Genomic DNA, 25,497 nt, shown 5'->3' with positions numbered 1-25,497 from the left:
TCAGCTAATTATTTCACCTGTGCACTGGTTCAGCTATAATGAAAACCTGGCCTGTTTTTGCGGTACTTGAGAACGGTTGAGAAACAATGGTCTAGTGCAATAACGTCTGCATGTCAGATAAAAGACATCTATGTCTTAGTTGCATAATTTTAACTCGCACGGAGAACAAAGTATGATGCAATTTGTCTTACCAAGCTGCATACAACACGCATGCTTAGAACATTACAAAAACTAATTTACAGCTAGTCCTAATTTGCTACAATCAACAGGGATAAGATAAATATACCCACAAGGGGTTTCAAGAGGTTTATTCCCGGACTTCACTGCAACAGCAAACCCTGCTAACAGTGAAAAATAATTTTAAATTTTTAGTTTGGATACAGGCCTTGTACAATTTAGTGTTTTTTTTATTGATATATACTATGCATTTATACCTTGTTACTTAAATGTTCCATTAATATACAGTACGTTTCACTATTTAAGCTATCAGATTACCTTTTGACCTTTTGGCATATCAGTGTGACGCTGTGCACGTACAGAGCGTGCTGATTTGGGTGGTTTGGCAGGAGCACAGTACATCTCTAGCCTCTTTAAATCACAGCTTTGGAAGCAGCATTCATCTACTATTCCCTTGTGATTTGAACGACGACTGCTGGATCCGTAACCTGTTGGCTTGCCTGTGAGAAAAAACATATTCGCATAATTACATACTAAAAAAAGACAACATTTTAGTTTGATACTCAGTAATTTTTTACGTGAATAAACGTCCACTCGTGCTGTTTGGCTCTTTTCTGAGCCAAGCTTATTGTTGTAAAAGATCACCACCTTAGGGTAGTGATCACAGAAATAAATCCAGCACTGAAAAAAAAAATGAACAACACGAGTTGCCACCCACATCCATACTCGATTTCTTAAAAGGGATCCGAATGCACATACCATTCCATATATATATATAAATAAGAAAATGTTGCCTTCCTGGTGGCATTATAAAGTAGCCAGGTGGGGGCAATGTAATACGTTGCAATATTATAAGATTTTCTGTTATTTATAAATGTTACTTAAGCTATCCAAACCACAAATTAATAGCGTAATTTAACATAAATTGAAATCATGATAATTTGTGCAACAAACATTACAATAATTAAATATTAGCTAATTTTAGCTTAATATTGGCTTTAATTTTAGCCAGGTAGCACTCTACTCGTGAGTAAACCCGATCACATATTCTCAGCTGCGCTAACCCGACATAAAAATATGAATATTTTACATTCCAATGCTCTTCACATAGCAGAATATGTTTTATTTATTTTTAAATACATATTTCTACATATATATGATGGTATTTTGTTACAGTATGTATCTATACCTATATATAAATGTATAACTATATTGGTATAGAAATATACAGATGCACTGTATATAGGAATATCTATTTCAAAATACATAGAACATATTTTGCTATGTGCAGAACATTGGAATGTGAACTATTTACATTAAATACACACTATAACACTGTGCAACCATGATAGTTACTAGACATGTTATTATTATTATTCTTTATTTATAAAGCGCCAACAGATTCCGCAGCGCTGTCCATGAGTACAGAGATAAAGGTACAATGGTGAGACGTTACAATATAAGACAAAATTTAACAAACAAATACAGGGGCTTTGAGGGCCCTATTCTAGTGGGAACTTACAATCTAGGTACATGTGCAAAGTTTCATATTTTGCTATTTGTTTTGAAAATGAATGATAAAATGACCCTCCATTTCCGGCATTCAGTTAGTTCCGACACTGGATGTAACTGTGAAAGTAAAGATATTTTGAGTTGCATTTGTGTTCTAATATATCCAATATCAGAACTAACTGAAGTCTGGAAATTGAGGATAATTTTGTTATTTGCTTGAAAAATAAATAACAAACTACAAATTTTTGCACGTCTTGTAGTAACTACATACATACCTCAGTTGTCATTACAATCTATAGGATGAAAAACAGAATTTAAACTACAGAGAGTAACCTATTATGACATAATCTACCATATATAGAACATAAATAGCTATTGTTTCCAACTACATAACCCAAATTATTAATGTTTCAAACTACTCAACAAGACATTTAGAAACATGATGTGTCTTTCAACATGTTTTGTCAATAAAATGATATCTCTCTGTGAAGAATTATTTTCTGTGAGCTAACGGTTAGAATTGATCAATCGGCACTCTCCCCATAGGGCACTTGTATTGTAGCTAGAGCACTGATTGGAAAACAATTCAAAACATTAGTTCACAGAAAAATTTACTTTTGAAGTGGGCGGCGGAGAGTGGGGTATTTGAAATTCATATCTATATTAAAAAGTAAGTTATAGCGCAACTTCATTACAACTGATGATTTTAAATCCATCTACAATATGGCTAACATTCTGGATCTGATTTTATAAAGGGGAGAGTTTACCATCACTTTATCATAGAGATACATACATACATACATACATACATACGCAAGTCTAAATATGTATATGTTTGTGTGTGTGTATATATATATATATATATATAATGTGTGTGTGTGTATGTATGTACATATATATATACTGTATATATAAATATGTATTTATGAATAAATAGAACATATTCTTCTATGTGAAGAACATTTGAATGTGAAAAAATCATATTTTCATGTCGGGTTAGCATACTTGAAAAAAATGTAATATGGCGAGTATGGTGTTAGTTTTCCCCCCCACTTTTTGTGCTGCCCATATGCTTATAACTGTCTCAATAAAAAATGATTTTCTCAAGTGTGCAAGTGAATAGTCTTTAGCTTAAACTTAGATAGACATAACTCACTATGTGTGAGTATGGCACAAAACGTATGCTTCTATGCACTGTTGTAGTGTTAATAAACTCAGATAAGATGTGAGAAAAGAAATATTTTTAAAAATGAACTTTTATTTCTTTTATTAAAAAGACAGCAAATAAATGGTATTTTGCTGACCTTATTAAATTAAAAACACTTCTCCTGTGTGGTAATGTATTTGCATTGATTATATTATAAGTATCCTAAAATTTCTTCTAAATAGTCCTATGTGTATCAATATAGGATATGTTGTGCTTATTGGAACGTATTTTTAGCCTTATATTTGGCTTTACTATGTAGCACAGTTAGAGTATTGTTAGCTCCAATATTTGGAGGTAATATATCTTTACATTTCTTACATATGGTCTATATTGAATTTGTTGGGTCTCTGTGGAACCAAATAACAGTTGTATAACATTATTAAGTAGGTCAGTGTTTAAGCTAAATTTCATAAATTTGCTTTATGACACATATAAAGTTATGTAGTATATTGGTGCTATAATACTTGGTATAAATTGTTTAACTGGGTGAACTACTGAAAGTAGCATTGTTGCAAATGTAAAATGCAACTCCACATTGCTACCTGAGTTACTTTTGATTAGACTGTTTGTTACAATTTGCCACTGTTACTTGAAGAAAAACAGCCATTTAGGAATAATTACGTTGTGTTTCATATAACTTTGCTAACACAACGTATAATTAAATATGACTGTTATTATAATCAACATAAGGATAGTTATATATTTAGCAAATATGTAGTAATAGTCAACATACAGGGAGTGCAGAATTATTAGGCAAGTTGTATTTTTGAGGATTAATTTTATTATTGAACAACAACCATGTTCTCAATGAACCCAAAAAACTCATTAATATCAAAGCTGAATAGTTTTGGAAGTAGTTTTTAGTTTGTTTTTAGTTATAGCTATTTTAGGGGGATATCTGTGTGTGCAGGTGACTATTACTGTGCATAATTATTAGGCAACTTAACAAAAAACAAATATATACCCATTTTAATTATTTATTTTTACCAGTGAAACCAATATAACATCTCAACATTCACAAATATACATTTCTGACATTCAAAAACAAAACAAAAACAAATCAGTGACCAATATAGCCACCTTTCTTTGCAAGGACACTCAAAAGCCTGCCATCCATGGATTCTGTCAGTGTTTTGATCTGTTCACCATCAACATTGCGTGCAGCAGCAACCACAGCCTCCCAGACACTGTTCAGAGAGGTGTACTGTTTTCCCTCCTTGTAAATCTCACATTTGATGATGGACCACAGGTTCTCAATGGGTTCAGATCAGGTGAACAAGGAGGCCATGTCATTAGATTTTCTTCTTTTATACCCTTTATTGCCAGCCACGCTGTGGAGTACTTGGACGCGTGTGATGGAGCATTGTCCTGCATGAAAATCATGTTTTTCTTGAAGGATGCAGACTTCTTCCTGTACCACTGCTTGAAGAAGGTGTCTTCCAGAAACTGGCAGTAGGACTGGGAGTTGAGCTTGACTCCATCCTCAACCCGAAAAGGCCCCACAAGCTCATCTTTGATGATACCAGCCCAAACCAGTACTCCACCTCCACCTTGCTGGCGTCTGAGTCGGATTGGAGCTCTCTGCCGTTTACCAATCCAGCCATGGGCCCATCCATCGGGCCCATCAAGACTCACTCTCATTTCATCAGTCCATAAAACCTTAGAAAAGTTTTGAGATATTTCTTGGCCCAGTCTTGACGTTTCAGCTTGTGTGTCTTGTTCAGTGGTGGTCGTCTTTCAGCCTTTCTTACCTTGGCCATGTCTCTGAGTATTGCACACCTTGTGCTTTTGGGCACTCCAGTGATGTTGCAGCTCTGAAATATGGCCACACTGGTGGCAAGTGGCATCTTGGCAGCTGCACGCTTGACTTTTCTCAGTTCATGGGCAGTTATTTTGCGCCTTGGTTTTTCCACACGCTTTTTGCGACCCTGTTGACTATTTTGAATGAAACGCTTGATTGTTCGATGATCACGCTTCAGAAGCTTTGAAATTTTAAGAGTGCTGCATCCCTCTGCAAGATATCTCACTATTTTTGACTTTTCTGAGCCTGTCAAGTCCTTTTTTTGACCCATTTTACCAAAGGAAAGGAAGTTGCCTAATAATTATGCACACCTGATATAGGGTGTTGATGTCATTAGACCACACCCCTTCTCATTACAGAGATGCATATCACCTAATATGCTTAATTGGTAGTAGGCTTTCGAGCCTATACAGCTTGGAGTAAGACAACATGCATAAAGAGGATGATGTGGTCAAAATACTCATTTGCCTAATAATTCTGCACTCCCTGTATATAAACGATGTGTAGGTTAACCTTGTTATAATACTCTAATTTATATCCACATAGGGTGTTGAATTTCTTTATAACAGACCGATCAAAAAGCTACTAAAGATTGTTGTACTATATAAGATGTGTCTCCAACGACACAGCGTGTGCTTTAATATTGCAGCTTATGCATTACTTTGCAGATGCGTATTTGTAAGGTAAATTAGTCTTTTTACTTAACCCCATCTTTCCCAGGTAGCAAAAAGAAAGGATTGTTGAAGTAACCCCAATAAATAACCAATCTGTTACCAATATACTTGTAATATTAACTGTTTTTTTATGCTATTTGCTGCTACAGAGTAGCTAATGAATAAATAGAACTGCTTGCGGTCCACAAATTATTAATCTTGAGGATACTATAATCATTAAATTATAATGCTATTCTACCACAACAGGGAGCACATTAAATCAAACAGACCCCTGATGCTGCGTTTTTCTAACGCTTCCTCAGAGGAGGTACGCGGGCCGGCAAAAAAACCTTTTTTTTTATAGGTTTGTGTTTACCTGTCTCTGTCATCTGATTGGTGCATTATTTACAATCTGATTGGTTAATCCATTTGTCCGTCATTTCTGACGCTCTCTTTACTAAAGCGTGTCATCCTATTACTATTATGAGGAATACTTTTGTTTTTTATGCATACTTTGTAGCAGAAAATAGTGTAAAAAACAGTTAATATTACAAGTATATTGGTAACAGATTGGTTATTTATTGGGGTTACTTCAACAATCCTTTATTTTTGCTACCTGGGAAAGATGGGGTTAAGTAAAAATGACTAATTTACCTTGCAAAGTAATGCATAAGCTGAAATATTAAAGCACACGCTGTGTGGTTGGAGACACAACTTATATAGTAAAACAATCTTTAGCAGCTTTTTGGTCGGTCTGTTATAAAGCAATTTAACACTGTATGTGGATATAAATTAGAGTCTTACAACAAGGTTAACCTACACATCGTTCATATATGTTGACTATTACTACATATTTGATAAATATATAACTATCCTTATGTTGATTATAATAACAGTCATATTTAATTATACGTTGTGTTAGCAAAGTTATATGAAACACAACGTAATTATTCCTAAATGGCTGTTTTTCTTCAAGTAACGGTGGCAAATTGTAACAAACAGTCTAATCAAAAGTAACTCAGGTAGAAATGTGGAGTTGCATTTTACATTTGCAACAATGCTACTTTCAGTAGTTCACCCAGTTAAAAAATTTATACCAAGTATTATAGCACCAAAATACTACATAACTTTATATGTGTCATAAAGCAAATTTATGAAATTTAGCTTAAACACTGACCTACTTAATAATGTTATACAACTGTTATTTGGTTCCACAGAGCTCCACGAATTCAATATAGACCATATGTAAGAAATGTAAAGAGATATTACCTCCAAATATTAGAGCTAGCAATAATCTAATTAATCTAACTGTGCTACATAGTAAATCCAAATATAAGGCTAAAATATGTTCCAATAAGCACAACATATCCTATATTGATACACATAGGACTATTTATAAGAAATTTTAGGATACTTATAATATAATCAATGCAAATACATTACACACAGGAGAAGTGTTTTTAATTTAATAAGATCAGCAAAATACCATTTATTTGCTGTCTTTTTAATAATAGAAATAAAAATTTTTAAAAATAATTTCTTTTCTCAAATCTTATCTGATTTTATTAACACTAAAACAGTGCATAGAAGCATACGTTTTGTGCCATACTCACACATAGTGAGTTATGTCAATCTAAGTTATAGAGGCATATTTAAGAAATGTCTTGCGGACCTGATCCAACAGTGCGGATCAGGTCCGCAAGACATCGCTGAATGCGGAGAGCAATACGCTCTCTGCATTTAACATTGCACCAGCAGCTCACAAGAGCTGCTGGTGCAACGCCCGACCCCTGCAGACTCACGGCCAATAGGCCGCCAGCAGGGGGTGTCAATCAACCCGATCATACTCGATCGGGTTGAATTGTTGCGAATCCTGTCCGCCTGCTCAGAGCAGGCGGACAGGGTTATGGAGCAGCGGTCTTTGTGACTGCTCATAACTGCTGTTTCTGGCGAGTCTGAAGACTCGCCATAAACACAGGCCATCAAGCTCCTTTCGGAGCTTGATAGATAGGCCCCTAAGTATTCATGTATGCTTAAGCACTGCTCCTTTAAGTGAACTACAACAGATTTAAGTTCAAATATATTTATTTTTACAAGTCGCTACAGGAGAAATTAACAAATTATAATTTTGTTTGCAATTTTGAATAAATTTTGAAAGATTGAATAATCTTTAGCATCTGATTCCCCCATGGCTATATTTACACAAAGATTTATTAATGTGTGCTTCAACATTTGTTGTAGTTTTTTTAATTATTGACTCTATTTCAAGCAATCTTGTCTTACTTTATTGCACACAGTTTATTAATGTGTGCTTCAACATTTGTTGTAGTTTTTTTTAATTATTGACTCTATTTCAAGCAATCTTGTCTTACTTTATTGCACACAGTTTATTAATGTGTGCTTCAACATTTGTTGTAGTTTTTTTAATTATTGACTCTATTTCAAGCAATCTTGTCTTACTTTATTGCACACAGTTTATTAATGTGTGCTTCAACATTTGTTGGAGTTTCCTATTTTTTAATTATTGACTCCATTTGAAGCCAGCTTTTTTTTACCTTACCTAGAATTACTACTGCATATTTTCTCATTGTTACACATATAACTAATAATAATTAAGGGTCTACATTTTTCTTATCGTTTATTGAATGCTTATCCAATAACAATTATAGGAAAATCAGATGTTCCTATTTTATTATAAACATTATTGGTCTAAGGCATTAAGTTAAAATTCAACAAAGCTAAATAAGAGGTTTTTAGACAGCAACATCTAACTGATTAGGAGCCAGATTACAATTGGCGTGCCATGTAGAGCTTTTGCTTGCGTGCAAACACTGACAGAAATAAACTTTTAACGCACGAAGGTTAGCGCATATATTACAAGTTGAAAGTAAAATGTTTGTTCACGGGCAAAAGCCAATGCACGCTAAATTAAGGATTTCGGATATCATGAATGTGTAAGCTTCATCTCCCCATAGACTCCAGCAGTGCACACAAACTCGAAAAAAACTAAAACTAATCACTCACCAGCTAAGCCGACACTGTGTTCAACCTACAGCGCTAACCCAAAAGTAGGATAGCTACAGGTATATATATATATTTAAATTTAAAAATACATAGAACATATTCCTCTTAGTAAAGAACATTGGAATGTAAAATATTTACAGTACATACACAGTAAAACATTAAAATAAATTAAAAAAAATATGAATTTACTTCTTCTTCTTGTTTTCAAGTATTATAGTGGAAAGGTCTCTAAAGTATATATACATTTGTATATATGTGTATATATGTGTTTGTATGTGTATATATGTAGAGAGAACGGTCCGAAAAAGAGAAAATATCCAGCGAGCGGCAGTTGTGTGGTCAAAAATGCCTTGTTGATGTCAGAGGTCAGAGGAGAATGGGCAGACTGGTTTGAGATGATAGAAAGGCAACAGTAACTCAAATAACCACTTGTTACAACCAAGGTATGCAAAATACCATCTCTGAACACACAATACATTGAACCTCTGTTGCAAATTAGACCAAAATGTATTTTTGAATAGTGTCTGGCTTATAAATCAGACACATCAAACAAATCACCCACCTTGAAGCAGATGGGCTACAGCAGCAGAAGACCACACTGGGTGCCACTCCTGTCAGCTAAGAACAGAAAACTGAGGCTACAATTCACACAGGCTCACCAAAATTGGACATTAGAAGATTGGAAAAACGTTGCCTGGTCTGATGGGTCTTGATTTCAGCTGCAACATTCAGATGGTAGGGTCAGAATTTGGTGTAAACAACATGAAAGCATGGATTCATACTGCCTTGTATTAACCATTCAGGCTGGTGGTGGTGTAATGGTGTGTGGGATATTTTCTTAGCACACTTTTTAGGCCCTTTAGTACTAAATGAACATATTTTAAATGCCACAGCCATGTCCATCCCTTTATGACTACCGTGTACCCATCTTCTGATGGCTACTTCCAGCAGGATAATGCACAATGTTACAAAGCTCAATTCATCTCAAACTGGTTTCTTGAGCATGACAATAAGTTCACTGTACTCCAATGGCCTCCACAGTCACAAGAGCTTAATCCAATAGAGCACCTTTGGGATGTGGTGGAACGGGCGATTCGCATCATGAATGTGCAGCGAACAAATCTGCAGCAACTACGTGATGCTATCATGTCAATATGGACCAAAATGTCTGAGGAATGTTTCCAACACCTTGTTGAATCTATGCCATGAAGAATTCAGGCAGATCTGAAGGCAAAAGGGGGTCTAACCCGGTACTAGCAAGGTTTACCTAATAAAGTGGCCAGTGAGTGTAGATGTATATATATATATATCTCAAACAAATAAAAAAAAATAATATTATATATTTATTATATATATATATATATATATATATATATATATATATATATAAAATTATAAATATATATATATATATATATATATATATAAAATTATAAATATAAATATATATATATATATATATATATATATATATATATATATATATTGTGACAAAAATACCCCTCCCGGGAACAGCTTTGACACACAGGGCTCGATTTATCAAATGTCAAGCGGACATGATTTGCTATAGCGAATCATGTCCTCTGAACATTGCTTGGGCAATGCCGCCCCCTGGTCACTGATTGTATCAAATTTGGGATGATTTCAAATGGTTAAGGAGCAAAGGTCTTAGGACTGTTGCTTCTTAAAGGGATATTAAACCCAAACATTTCTTTCATTATTCAGATAGAGAATACCATTTTTAAAAAGTTTCCAATTTACTTCTATTAACAAATTCTTTTTGTTCTTTGTTGAAGGGATACCTAGGTAGAGTGCACATGCTTGAAGCACTACATGACAGGAAATAGTGATGCCATCTAGTGCTCCAGCTAATGTATAACATTGTTACAAAACTGCTGCCATATAGAGCTTCAGACACGTGCACACTCATAAGCTTACTTTACTGCTTTTCAACATAGGATAACAAGAAAACAAAAAAAAAATGATAACTGAAGTATATTGCAAAGTTGTTTAAAATTGAATGTTCTATCTGAATCATTAAATAGAAAAATTGTGTTTTATGTCCCTTTAACTTTTGTTTCAGACTCGCCTCCAAAGCAGCACCTGTTGCTTGATAAACGGAGCCCTATGTCTTCAAAGCAGAAAGAAATCCACACACACTGGATTTAGATATAAAAGCCTTGGCCTGTTTATTCACAGACCATTTGCAGTTATACAGGTTTAACATAAACAAACAAAAAAATATCCTTGCACATTCCTGACTAAAGTTGTGTGACTCCGCACCACTGCAAATTTACATAAAGCTTTCAAACTTTACAGGCCTAGAACCTCTAGACAGTAGCACAACTTCAGCACATATTCTGTCTTTCACATACCGGTTCTAACTAGCAGACTCAGCACACACTATTTAAAGGGACATTAAACCCAATTTTTTTCTTTCATGAATCAGATGGAGAATATAATTTTAAACAACTTTCTAATTTACTTCTATTATCTAATTTGTTTCATTCTCTTGATATTCTTTCCTGAAAAGCATATCTAGATAGGCTCAATAGCTTCTGATTGGTGGCTGCACTTAGATGCCTAATGTGATTGGCTCACCCATGTGTATTGCTATTTCTTTAACAAAAGATATTTAAAGAATGAAGCAAATTAGATAATAGAAGTCAATAGGAATGTTGTTTAAAATTGTATTTTCTATCTGAATCATGAAAGAAAAGTTTGTGGTTTAATGTCCCTTTAACAAGAGCTGATTGACATTAATTAACTGCAGGTGACAAAACCTTAGCTTGTAGGAAAAATCGGAAATGAATTCCTCACCTGCAATTCTCTGTCACATCCAAACTGTGGCGTAGATTACCGGACCATGATACACAATAATACATTTTCAATTCCACCAAGAACATTGTAGAATTTGCGGAAAAACATAGATTCCATTATACACAAACTCATTAGCTCTGTCACAAATTAGACCAAAATGTCTTTTTGAATAGGGTCTGGCTTTTGAATCAGACACATCAAAAAATCATGGTAAATTAATGCAAGAAGTATTTATTATTGGTGAGGTCAAAAATAAAATCTATTTGATGTTTTTTTTATGCAAAGTAAATAGAAAAATGTATGAAACCATACAAATACTGTTTTTTCCATTTGAGGTAAATGGCCTGAAATGCAATAATTATATGACAACTAGAATACTTTATCTAGAATAGTTATCTAGAATATCTAGATGAAATTGGGGACAAAATGTCAGCTTACAACCACTTGCTCCACCTACTAACTTTGATCACAGTTGTTAATAGGTTTTGGAGAGATCAGTTGAAAGGAATATAAAAATGAATAGCTTCGGCATTTTTAAGTACATTAATATTAATTTAGTAATATGTATCAAGAATAACTGGTTTTATTATAAAGCAAAAGTAATTCAATTATTATTTATTTAGCACATACATTTTGCACACATTAAAATTCTTTAACAATCACAATACGTCCCAACATTTCTTAAAGGCTTTTCCTGGGACAGGGTAGAGAGGTGTCCTGACCGGGTAAGTTTCAGCAGGGACAGCAGGCAGCCTCCTAACTGGTGAAAATCCCACAAGATCCAGGACAGTTGAAAGATATGATATATTAAATTCCATATTTTTGATAACCTGTACATTGTTCTTAAAATTATATTAGTCCATTATTATTATTATACATATTCTTTTTCCCCCCTTTCTTGAGATTTCTTCCAAAAATTCAAATTTGATTGAATTAAAGGTTTCTTAAATTATCACTTTCTTTATAAGGAAATAAAAAATATTAATTTCAAGAAATCACTGAGACTCAATAAATAGTGTTTAAACTGATATTAATCAAAATGTAGATATAGTTTTCTTAAAGTGGAGGTAAAGTGTGGCAATGTGTTTTTAAAGCATTTAAAATAATTAAATTATACATTTAATACAATCCTAATGTAAACAAGTGAATCTTGTCACCTAGTTGTTCTGTCTTTGGGGCCAATTTATCAAAGGTCTTGCGGACCTGATCCGACGGTGCGGATCAGGTCCGCAAGACCTTGCTGAATACGGCGAGCAATACACTCTCCATATTCAGCATTGCACCAGCAGCTCACAAGAACTGCTGGTGCAACGCCACCCCCTGCAGGCTCGCGGCCAATCGGCCGCCAGCAGGGAGATGTCAATCAAACCGATTGTACGCGATCGGGTTGAATTCCGCTCTGAGCAGGCGGACAGGTTTATGGAGCAGCAGTCTTTAGACCGCTGCTTCATAACTGCTGTTTCTGGTAAGTCTGAAGACTCGCCAGAAACACGGGCCCACAAGCTCTGTTCGGAGCTTGATAAATGGGCCCCTAAGTGTGCTTGCAAAGTCAAATATAGGGCGGGGGGCACATCCTATTGGCTGCATCACCTGCATGCAAAAAAAGAAAAAAAATATTTTCAACAGAGGAAGGCAGGGGAAATTAATAAACAAAATATAATGGGCCAGATTAGAAGTGGAGGGCTAACATTTGTGCAAGAGCGATAGGAGGTTTTTCACAGGTGTTTGCAATCGTCAGGCTAGAATAATTACTGCGCCCTCAGAGCTCTGATTGACTGTTTTGCAAAACAAATATATTCCACTCCCCCTTTGCAATCAACATTAGCCAAACTTGCTGCCAACCACAATAAACCATACCTGCCCTTACACCACAAGCCCACCCCAACCTCTGCAACCTCACTCCACCTAGGAACCATCCAACAATAAAAACGCTGGGAAGAATTTGTTTTGACAGTAAGCCCTGAATCAAGCAGTTTAGATAGAAGAAAACACTGGACTAGGCCCAGATCAGTGCAAGAAAGAGCAATATGGTTGCAGGCAGGCAGAGGTTGAAGAAAGTCCACTCAGAACCAGGATTACTATATAATGGTAGGTGTGCTGTCCTTATGTGTTGTGGGTGTCTTAGAGATGATCCGAGGGTGGTGAGGGAGCCCATTGAGTATAAGGGGGATATTGCTGTGGAGGAGTCATATAGAGGAACTCCAGTGTATTTGAGGTGTAAGGATAAAAGTGTAATGTAGTGAGATCCATTAAGTGTTCAAGGTATTGGGGTGGGGGGATTGTGTAGAAGGGTCATTCAGGTGTTTGGGGAAGCTTGCAGTGAAGTAATGAAGTAAGTGCCAGGAAGGCTAGTGGTGCTAAGGCAAATTGGGTGTATTATGTTTAGGTGTCAGGTCATAGGGAGGGTTAATTGTGGTTGGGGCCAGATAATTGTGAGGCTTAATTACAGTTGGGGCATGGTCATAGTTAGGGTTAATTGCAACACGGGCCAGGCTGCATTGAGCAATTCAGGACAAGGCTGCATTGAGAGGCTGGGGGCATCAGTAGATCCCACTAATGTACTTTAAATCATAAGTACCTGAATGATATAGGTACCAGTAGTAACAATGTGCTGTGTATTATTTAATTGTATATCCAGCTGATTTAAGTTTTAAATTAACTTTTGGATGCTATTAGGTCTTTATACCTGATCAAGGGTACTGTAATGAAAAAACGAAATTTATGCTTACCTAATAAATTTATTTAAGTCCACGGATCATTATCAATTACTGTTGGGAATATCACACCTGGCCAGCAGGAGTAGGCAAAGAGCACCACAGCAAAGCTGTTAAATATCACTTCCCTACCCACAATCCCCCAGTCATTCGACCAAAGGGAAAGGAGAGAAAGGAAATAACACAAGGTGCAGAGGTGCCTGAGGTTTATATAAAAAGAAACTGTCTGAATACAGGGCGGGCCGTGGACTCAACGTGTGAAGAAATAAATAAATTTATCAGGTAAACATAAATTTCATTTTCTTTCTAATGACACGGTGAGTCCACAGATCATCATCAATTACTGTTGGGAACCAATAACCAAGCCAGAGGACACAGATGATAAGGGAGGGACAAGACAGGAACCTAAACAGAAGGCACCAATGCTTGAAGAACCTTTCTCCCAAAAGAAGCCTCAGCTGAGGTAAAAGTATCGAATTTATAAAATTTGGAAAAAGTGTGCAAAGATGACAAAGTTGCAGCATTGCAAATCTTTTCCACAGCAGCTTCATTTTTGAAGGCCCAGGAAGAAGAAACAGCCCTTGTGGAATGAGCTGTGATTTTCTCAGAAGGTTGCTGTCCAGCAGTCTCATATGCCAAGCAAATAACGCTCTTCAGCCAAAGGGAAAGTGAAGTAGCCGTAGCTTTCTGACCCTTGCATTTCCCAGAAAAGCAAACAAACAATGCAGAAAACTGACAGAAGTCATTAGTTGCCTGCAAAATATTATTTTAGCGCTCGCACAACATCCAGATTATGTAACAAGCGTTCCTTGTGAGAAGAAGGATTAGGACACAAAGAAGGTACAACAATTTCCTGATTAATATTCTTGACCAAAACAGCTTTGGGCAGGAAACCAAACTTAGTACGCAGCACCACCTTATCAGAGTGAAATATAAGATAAGGGGAATCACACTGTAAAGCAGAGGGTTCAGAAACTTTCCGAGCAGAGGAAATAGCAACAAGAAACAAAACTTTCCAAGATAACATCTTAATATCTAAAGAATGCATAGGCTCAAATGGAACCTGTTGTAAAACTTTAAGAACAAGGTTAAGACTCCATGGAGGAGTAACAGGTTTAAACACAGGCCGAATTCTAACCAAGGCCTGACAAAATGATTGCACGTCTGGCACATCTGCCAAGCGCTTATGTAACAAAATAGACAATGCCGAAATCTGACCCTTTAGAGTACTTGCCGACAAACCCTTCTCCAGACCATCCTGGAGAAAGGACAAAATCAAATCCTGTGAGTCACATGCTTACGAGCCTGAATCAAGGTCTCAATAACCGACTAGGCCACCGAGGTTATGTTGTCTGACTGGAATCTGATAAACCGGGCTAAGGCTAACTGAGGCCAGGCCAGAAGAGCATTGAAGATTGCTCTCAGCTCCAAGATGTTTATGCGCAGGACTGACTCCTCCTGGTTCCATAAGCCCTGAGCCTTCAATGAGCCCCATACTGCTCCCCAACCTAGAAGGCTGGCGTCCGTGGTCACAATCACCCAGGAGGGTCTGCGGAAGCAAGTGCCTTGGGAGAGATGATCCTGAGAAAACCACCATGGAAGAGAGTCTATTGATGCCTGATCTAGATCTACACACGGAGACAGGTCCGTATAGTCCCCATTCCATTGTCTGAGCATGCATAACTGCAGAGGTCTGAGATGGAACCGAGCAAACGGAATGATGTCCATGGAAGCCACCATCAGACTGATTACCTCCATACATTGAGCCACTGACGGCTGTGGAGAGGACTGAAGGACAAAACAAAAGTCGAAAATCTTTCTTTTTCTGACCTCCGTCAGAAAAATCTTCATTAACAGGGAGACTATTATGGTCCCCAAAAATACGACCCTTGTAGCTGGAACCAGAGAACTTTTTTCCTGATTCACCTTTCATCCATCAAAGAAAAGACAACAAGATCTCCATATGAGATTCTGCTTGTTGAAAAAATTGGGCCTGAACCATAATGTCGTCCAGATAAGGTGTGCCACTGCAGTGTCCTGAGATCGAAGCACAGCTAAAAGAGGCCCCAGAACCTTTTAAAAAATTCTGGGAGCTGTGGCAAGGCCGAATGGAAGGGCCACAAACGGGAAATGATTGTCCAAAAAGGTGAATCTCAGAACTTGTGATGGTCGCTGTGAATGGGAACATGAAGGTATGCATCCTTTAGGTCTATGGTTGTCATGAACTGACCCTCTTGTACCAAGGGAAGAATGGAGTGTATAGTCTCCATATTGAAGGATGGCACTCTGAGAAACTTGTATAAACATTTTAGATCTAGGATTGGTCGAAAAGTTCCCTACTTTTTGGGAACTACGAACATATTCAAGTAAAATCCCAGACACCTTCTTGTAAGGGAACTGGAACTATTACCCCCAGGGTGGCAAGGTCCTTGACACAATGTAAGAACACCTCTTTTTTATCTGGTCTACAGATATTCTGGAGAGGAGAAACCTGCCTCTGGGAGGAAAAGCTTTGAAGTCTATTTTGTATTCCTGGGAGACAATGTCCACTGCCCAGGGATCCAGTATATCTCTTATCCAAGCCTGGGAAAAAAGAGAGAGTCTGTCCCCTACAAGATCCGCTCCCGGATAGGGGGCCAACCCTTCATGCTGACTTGGAATCAGCTGAAGGCTTTTTAGATTTCTTTCCCTTATTCCAGGACTGGTTGGACTTCCAGGAAGGCTTGGCTTGATCTTGCTTGGAGGAAGGGGAGGAAGACTTGCCTTTAAAGTTATGAAAGGAACGAAAATTACTCTGACGTCCCGTCTGCTTATTCTTTTTATCTTGAGGAAGAAAAGAACCCTTCCCTCCAGTAATATCTGAGATAATTTCTGCCAAACCAGGTCCAAACAAGTTCTTACCCTTGTAAGGAATAGCCACGAGCTTAGATTTAGATGAAACATCCGCAGACCAGGACTTCAACCAAAAGGCCCTGCGGGCTAGGACCGCAAAACCGGAAATTTTGGCTCCTAATTTAATAACCTGTAAGGAAGCATCTGTAATGAAGGAATTGGCTAACTTGAGAGTCTTAATCCTGTCCTGGATCTCATCAAAAGGGGTAACCGTCTGAAGAGATTTAGACAACACATCAAACCAGTAAGCCACAGTGCTGGTAACAGTGGCAATAAACACCGCAGGTTGCCATTGTAGACCCTGGTGGACATACATCTTTTTTAGTAAAGCCTCCAATTTTTTATCCATTGGATCTTTAAAAGAACAACTATCCTCTATGGGATTAGTAGTCCTCTTGGCTAAAGTGGAGATCACTCCTTCTACCTTAGGAACCATCTGCCACAACTCCTTAATAGAATCCACTATAGGAAACATCTTCTTAAAAAAGGAGATGGAGAAAAGGGAATACCAGGTCTTTCCCAAGCAATTATCTCTGCAGCACGGTCAGGAACCGGAAAAACCTCCACCGCGGAGGGAAAATCAAAGTATTTGTTCAATTTACTAGACTTTTTAGGATTGACTACGATAGTTGTGTCGGAGTCGTCCAAAGTAGACAAAACCTCCTTAAGTAATAAGCGAAGGTGTTCTAGCTTAAATCTGAAGAATACCACTTCAGCATCAGAAGAAGGAATTACACTGTCTGAGTCTGAAATTTCCCCCTCAGATGCTACCGACATGTCTTCTTCCTCAGGCTTATGGGAAGGGACACTTTGGCTAGCCAGAACTTGATCAGAAACCTTACTAACTGTTTCCTTAAATTTCCTTTTACGCCTTCCTTGCAACATGGGGAAAGCTGACAAGGCCTCAGATACCACAAGGCATACCTGGGAAGCAATGTCTTGTAGAGAAAATCCTACAGGATTGCAAGAGCAAACACAGGGCACTGTATGTGGAGACTGAAAAAGTTGGAACGCTTGAGGAGAAAGCTGCGGCATATCTGCAACAGGAGACACCTGAACAGCATTTGCCTGGGATAATGGTGGATCATGGTCAAATATTTTATCTCTATAACTTAAAGTTCTCTCAATGCATGAGGAACAAAAAGGAACTGGGGGTTCCACCAGAGCATCAAAACATAACTGACAAGCAGCAACTTCGTCTGGGATAATGGTTTGAAAAGCCTCTTGATCCATCTTATGAAATAAATAAGGATAAAGTGTAAAAATTCTTTATTTGAAAATAAAAAATAAATGTGTTAGCACAACAAACCAAATAGACCTCAGGCTACCTACACACCTCAGTAGCTTTACTGAGGTGCCTACCTGTTCTGCAGCCCACAGAGTGACTTCCCTCACAGAAGAAACAATACCCTTTTCAAATACAGAGCAGTTACAGAGCCCAAATTGTCGAAAAAAACGGCTTACAACAGTAATCTCCATGACCAAAAGTATAAAAACTACTATCACACACTGAGCCACCATAAATCACCTCACAGTCTCAACTGCCTAAAATAAACCCCAAGCATGAAGGTTTATTAAAGTCCCATATTAAATAAGACAGCTTTTAGCTGTAACAACTGCCAGCAATCTCCTTGCAAAAGAAAATTAAAATGGCACTTACCTGAAAGTGCTGTCCGGCAGCAGGACAGCTCACCTGGTTTGAGAGGGTACAGCACATCACATGGACCTGTGAAGAGAGAAAAACTGAGTAAACCTACTCAGGTTTTCTAGTTAGGGCAGCAAATTCTTGAGAAAACACAGTAAGGATTGTACCTCACAAGTTCTCAAGTGCTCAAAAGTCAACACTGCCCTACTGAAGAGACCGATGTGGACTAGGCTAGACCCCAGAAAGTAACAGAGTAAGCTTACTCTGCTAAAAAAATAATAAAATCTTGATTGAAGAAAACTTCTCATCAGACACCTAAACTTCACCTCCTCCTTGCACTACAGGCAAAGAGAATGACTGGGGGGTTGTGGGTAGGGGAGTGATATTTAACAGCTTTGCTGTTGTGCTCTTTGCCTACTCCTGCTGGCCAGGGGTGATACTCCCAACAGTAATTGATGATGATCTGTGGACTCACCGTGTCATTAGAAAGAAAAGGGGTTTCATGAAATGTACGATAGTAATACTTTGTTATTATTATATAGCGTCTTCTACAAAAATGTATAGCTGACACCATTACTGGGTGGCTGCCAGTCAGCTTATTAATTACATTCAGAAGCATAATTGTGCTCAAACCGCAACTGATAGCATCAAGGTTGTAAACAGGTAGTGACCCTGTTAGCATAAGTGTAGTTTCTAGCCCAAAGATTCAGAACCAGCTCTAATGCAGGTTGCCCCTTTCTTTAAAATGCTTGTCTGTGTTTGCCCACTTCAACAGAACATGAATTAACTGAATTAATTTACACTTAGGGGCCGAATTATCAAAGGTCTTGCGGACCTGATCCGACAGTACGGATCAGGTCCGCAAGTCCTTGCTGAATGCGGAGAGCAATATGCTCTCCGTATTCAGCATTGCATCAGCAGCTCACAAGAGCAGCTGGTGCAACACCCCCCCTGCTGACTCATGGCCAATGGGACACCAGCAGGGAGGTGTCAATCTACCCGATTGTACTCGATCGGGTTGATTTGTGGCGATTCCTGTCCGCCTCATCAGAGCAGGCGGACACAGTTATGAAAATAAAAAATAACTGCTGTTTCTGGCGAGTCTGAAGACTCTTGGAGCTTGATAAATGGGCCTCTAGGTGTGAAATATTCAGGCAATAAATTGTAAAATAGCTTAGAGAATCAAGGTTTAGTAAATCACTGTACCTAGGTGAGCATGTAGCAGAGTGAAACATTACTAGGCTTTAAAGATCAACACTTTTATATTTATTACATGAAAATACAATTAATTTAAATACATTACCTAGAGTTTGTAATTTAACAATACATTATTTTACAGAGATCAAATCTCTTTAAGATCTCATGGTTATTCTTATTACACCAATTCAGAACACTAACGGCTAGATTTGGAGTTTTGTCGGTAACGACCCGAAAAACTAACGCCGGCTTTTTTCTGGCCGCACCATAAAAATAACTCTGGTATTGAGAGTCCACATAAAGGCTGCGTTAGGCTCCAAAAAAGGAGCGTAGAGCATTTTTAACGCAGCTTCAACTCTCGATACCAGAGTTGCTTACGGAAGCGGCCAGCCTCAAAAACGTGCTCGTGCACGATTCCCCCATAGGAAACAATGGAGCTGTTTGAGCTGAAAAAAACCCTAACACCTGCAAAAAAGCCGCGTTCAGCTCCTAACGCAGCCCCATTGTTTGCTATGCGGAAACACTTCCTACGTCTGCACCTAACACTTTAACATGTACCCCGAGTCTAAACACCCCTAACCTTACACTTATTAACCCCTAATCTGCCGCCCCCGCTATCGCTGACCCCTGCATATTATTATTAACCCCTAATTTGCCGCTCCGTAAACCGCCGCTACTTACATTATCCCTATGTACCCCTAATCTGCTGCCCTAACATCGCCGACCCCTATATTCTATTTATTAACCCCTAATCTGCCCCCCACAACGTCGCCTCCACCTGCCTACAATTATTAACCCCTAATCTGCCGACCGGACCTGAGCGCTACTATAATAAAGTTATTAACCCCTAATCCGCCTCACTAACCCTATAATAAATAGTATTAACCCCTAATCTGCCCTCCCTAACATCGCCGACACCTAACTTCAATTATTAACCCCTAATCTGCCGACTGGAGCTCACCGCTATTCTAATAAATGTATTAACCCCTAAAGCTAAGTCTAACCCTAACACTAACACCCCCCTAAGTTAAATATAATTGTAATCTAACGAAATTAATTAACTCTTATTAAATAAATTATTCCTATTTAAAGCTAAATACTTACCTGTAAAATAAATCCTAATATAGCTACAATATAAATTATAATTATATTATAGCTATTTTAGGATTAATATTTATTTTACAGGTAACTTTGTATTTATTTTAACCAGGTACAATAGCTATTAAATAGTTAAGAACTATTTAATAGCTAAAATAGTTAAAATAATTACAAATTTACCTGTAAAAGAAATCCTAACCTAAGTTACAATTAAACCTAACACTACACTATCAATAAATTAATTAAATAAACTACCTACAATTACCTACAATTAACCTAACACTAGACTATCAATAAATTAATTAAATACAATTCCTACAAATAAATACAATTAAATAAACTAGCTAAAGTACAAAAAATAAAAAAGAACTAAGTTACAAAAAATAAAAAAATATTTACAAACATAAGAAAAATATTACAACAATTTTAAACTAATTACACCTACTCTAAGCCCCCTAATAAAATAACAAAGCCCCCCAAAATAAAAAAATGCCCTACCCTATTCTAAATTACTAAAGTTCAAAGCTCTTTTACCTTACCAGCCCTGAACAGGGCCCTTTGCGGGGCATGCCCCAAGAAGTTCAGCTCTTTTGCCTGTAAAAAAAAAAATACAATACCCAAGCCCCCCAACATTACAACCCACCACCCACATACCCCTAATCTAACCCAAACCCCCCTTAAATAAACCTAACACTAAGCCCCTGAAGATCTTCCTACCTTGTCTTCACCTCACCGGGTTCAACGATCTGTCCAGAAGAGCTCCTCCGATGTCCTGATCTAAGCCCAAGTGGGGGGCTGAAGAGGTCCATGATCCGGCTGAATTCTTCATCCAAGCGGGGCAGAAGAGGTCTTCCATCCGATTGAAGTCTTCATCCAAGCGGGATCTTCTATGGTCATCCATCCGGAGCGGAGCGGCAGGATCCTGAAGACCTCCGACGCGGAACATCCATCCTGGCCGACGACTGAACGACGAATGACGGTTCCTTTAAATGACGTCATCCAAGATGGCGTCCCTCGAATTCCGATTGGCTGATAGGATTCTATCAGCCAATCGGAATTAAGGTAGGAATATTCTGATTGGCTGATGGAATCAGCCAATCAGAATCAAGTTCAATCCGATTGGCTGATCCAATCAGCCAATCAGATTGAGCTTGCATTCTATTGGCTGTTCCGATCAGCCAATAGAATGCGAGCTCAATCTGATTGGCTGATCGGATCAGCCAATCGGATTGAACTTGATTCTGATTGGCTGACTCCATCAGCCAATCAGAATATTCCTACCTTAATTCCGATTGGCTGATAGAATCCTATCAGCCAATCGGAATTCGAGGGACGCCATCTTGGATGACGTCATTTAAAGGAACCGTCATTCGTCGTTCAGTCGTCGGCCAGGATGGATGTTCCGCGTCGGAGGTCTTCAGGATCCTGCCGCTCCGCTCCGGATGGATGACCATAGAAGATCCCGCTTGGATGAAGACTTCAATCGGATGGAAGACCTCTTCTGCCCCGCTTGGATGAAGACTTCAGCCGGATCATGGACCTCTTCAGCCCCCCGCTTGGGCTTGGATCAGGACATCGGAGGAGCTCTTCTGGACAGATCGTTGAACCCGGTGAGGTGAAGACAAGGTAGGAAGATCTTCAGGGGCTTAGTGTTAGGTTTATTTAAGGGGGGTTTGGGTTAGATTAGGGGTATGTGGGTGGTGGCTTGTAATGTTGGGGGGCTTGGGTATTGTATGTTTTTTTTTACAGGCAAAAGAGCTGAACTTCTTGGGGCATGCCCCGCAAAGGGCCCTGTTCAGGGCTGGTAAGGTAAAAGAGCTTTGAACTTTAGTTATTTAGAATAGGGTAGGGCATTTTTTTATTTTGGGGGGCTTTGTTATTTTATTAGGGGGCTTAGAGTAGGTGTAATTAGTTTAAAATTGTTGTAATATTTTTCTTATGTTTGCAAATATTTTTTTATTTTTTGTAACTTAGTTCTTTTTTATTTTTTGTACTTTAGCTAGTTTATTTAATTGTATTTATTTGTAGGAATTGTATTTAATTAATTTATTGATAGTGTAGTGTTAGGTTAATTGTAGGTAATTGTAGGTAGTTTATTTAATTAATTTATTGATAGTGTAGTGTTAGGTTTAATTGTAACTTAGGTTAGGATTTCTTTTACAGGTAAATTTGTAATTATTTTAACTATTTTAGCTATTAAATAGTTCTTAACTATTTAATAGCTATTGTACCTGGTTAAAATAAATACAAAGTTACCTGTAAAATAAATATTAATCCTAAAATAGCTATAATATAATTATAATTTATATTGTAGCTATATTAGGATTTATTTTACAGGTAAGTATTTAGCTTTAAATAGGAATAATTTATTTAATAAGAGTTAATTAATTTCGTTAGATTAAAATTATATTTAAGTTAGGGGGGTGTTAGTGTTAGGGTTAGACTTAGCCTTAGGGGTTAATAAATTTATTAGAATAGCGGTGAGCTCCAGTCGGCAGATTAGGGGTTAATGTTTGAAGTTAGGTGTCGGCGATGTTAGGGAGGGCAGATTAGGGGTTAATACTATTTATTATAGGGTTAGTGATGCGGATTAGGGGTTAATAACTTTATTATAGTAGCGGTGCGGTCCGCTCGGCAGATTAGGGGTTAATAAGTGTAGGCAGGTGGAGGCGACGTTGAGGGGAGCAGATTAGGGGTTAATAAATATAATATAGGGGTCGGCGGTGTTAGGGGCAGCAGATTAGGGGTACATAAGGATAACGTAGGTGGCGGCACTTTGCGGTCGGCAGATTAGGGGTTAATAAGTGTAGGTAGCTGGCGGCGACGTTGTGGGGGGCAGATTAGGGGTTAATAAATATAATATAGGGGTCGGCGGTGTTAGGGGCAGCAGATTAGGGGTACATAAGTATAACGTAGGTGGCGGTCGGCAGATTAGGGGTTAAAAAAATTTAATAGAGTGTCGGCGATGTGGGGGGACCTCGGTTTAGGGGTACATAGGTAGTTTATGGGTGTTAGTGTACTTTAGAGTACAGTAGTTAAGAGCTTTATAAACCGGCGTTAGCCCAGAAAGCTCTTAACTACTGACTTTTTTCCTGCGGCTGGAGTTTTGTCGTTAGATGTCTAACGCTCACTTCAGACACGACTCTAAATACCGGAGTTAGAAAAATCCCATTGAAAAGATAGGATACGCAATTGACGTAAGGGGATCTGCGGTATGGAAAAGTCGCGGCTGAAAAGTGAGCGTTAGACCCTATTTTGAGTGACTCCAAATACCGGCGGTAGCCTAAAACCAGCGTTAGGAGCCTCTAACGCTGGTTTTCACGGCTAACGCCAAACTCCAAATCTAGGCCTAAGTCAGGCCTTGATAAATCTGGGAAGCCAGGGGACATGTATATACAAAAACATTTGTCTGGCTTTTAAAAAAAATTTAGGTGGTTCCTCAATATTTTTACTTGCTCCTAAAATTGACGTACATTTGTCAGCCTCTATACTAAGTATTCTATAATTTGCTTTGAGTTACAAATGTACAGTCAGACTGTAGTTCATTAAAAGTCTAAAAATGTAAGCAAAGCAGTGACAGTCATCCAATTATCTTATCTCAGACCTTGACAAACCTGACCAGTTCCTAGAAATACGCTTCTGTCATTCAAAGCACTTTCCGTTGCCAATTAAATTTTTCTTGGCTGCAACCTCTCACTCTATCCCTGAAGTCTGACCTACAGTAAAAAAAAATAATAATAAAAAAAAATGCTGTGCCTGTGAAGTTCTGAGCCTCGGGAACATTATTTGTTCTCTATCAATAGGCTACCGTCTATTCTTTTTATCCTTCAAGGAAGGAGAGGTAACGGCGGAAAAAGGTATATGATACAGTTTCAGGGTCTTGGCAACCTTCTTATAGCCTAGGCCATCTTTATGTAGAGCAACAATTCTTTTTTTTAGATCCTCAGAGAGTTCCCATGTTGAACTGCCATTGACTAGTATGAGAGAGTGTGAGAGCATTAACACCAAATTTAACACACCTGCTCCCCATTCACACCCGAGACCTTGTAACACTAACAAGTCATATTACACCGGGGAGGGAAAATGGCTAATTGGGCCCAATTTGGACATTTCCTCTTAGGGGTGTACTCACTTTTGTTGCCAACAGTTTAGACATTAAACATTAATGGCTGTGTGTTGAGTTATTTTGAGAGGACAGCAAATTTACACTGTTATATAGGCTGTACAAGCAGTACTTTGTAGCAAAGTGCATTGCATTGCATTGTACATTGTAGCAAAGTGTAATTTATTCAGTGTTGTCACATAAAAAGTCTGGATGTAATAAAATATTTACAAAAATTTGAGTACTCACTTTTGTGAGATACTGTGAACATATATATAGAGAGAGATTTTTAAAATTAAAAATTATATAATTATATGATATTCTTAATTTTTTTATGTATCAATCCTGCAGTGGATATTGGTTTACCAACACTTTTCATATTAAAAGAGACGTTTCCAAAACCAAAAATGTTTTAAAGCAGCAACTTCACAATATTGTAAAGAAGCATAGCTGATATTTTAGAATTGCAAGGAGTTAGCTATTAGACCATCTAAAACAAGATAGTTAAGTTCAAAATCAGTGTCATTGTTCTCAGAGTCAGCTATTTGCATTATTTACACAATGATAAATTCTTCCACCAAGATAACTGTGAAATGTGACTCAGCAAATATTTCTGTCCATTTTTAACCTAGTGTTTAGCTTTGCAAACAATATA

The 25,497-nt window shown here is 37.8% G+C and overlaps 1 protein-coding gene across 1 annotated transcript in view; it reads right to left on the bottom strand.

Moving 5' to 3' along the window:
• Nucleotides 1-25,497, bottom strand: part of IGF1 (insulin like growth factor 1) — a 216,045-nt gene that overhangs the window by 15,027 nt on the left and 175,521 nt on the right. Inside the window, exon 3 of the mRNA XM_053716977.1 lies at nt 496-677. Within this exon, the coding sequence (XP_053572952.1) occupies nt 496-677 (182 nt within the window). The remainder of the gene's footprint in view (nt 1-495; nt 678-25,497) is intronic.

Source organism: Bombina bombina, chromosome 6, assembly GCF_027579735.1.
Source record: "Bombina bombina isolate aBomBom1 chromosome 6, aBomBom1.pri, whole genome shotgun sequence".
NCBI classification, from domain to species: Eukaryota; Metazoa; Chordata; class Amphibia; order Anura; family Bombinatoridae; genus Bombina; species Bombina bombina.
Note: the sequence above shows the minus strand (reverse complement) of the source record. Positions and strands in the feature narration are given on the sequence as shown.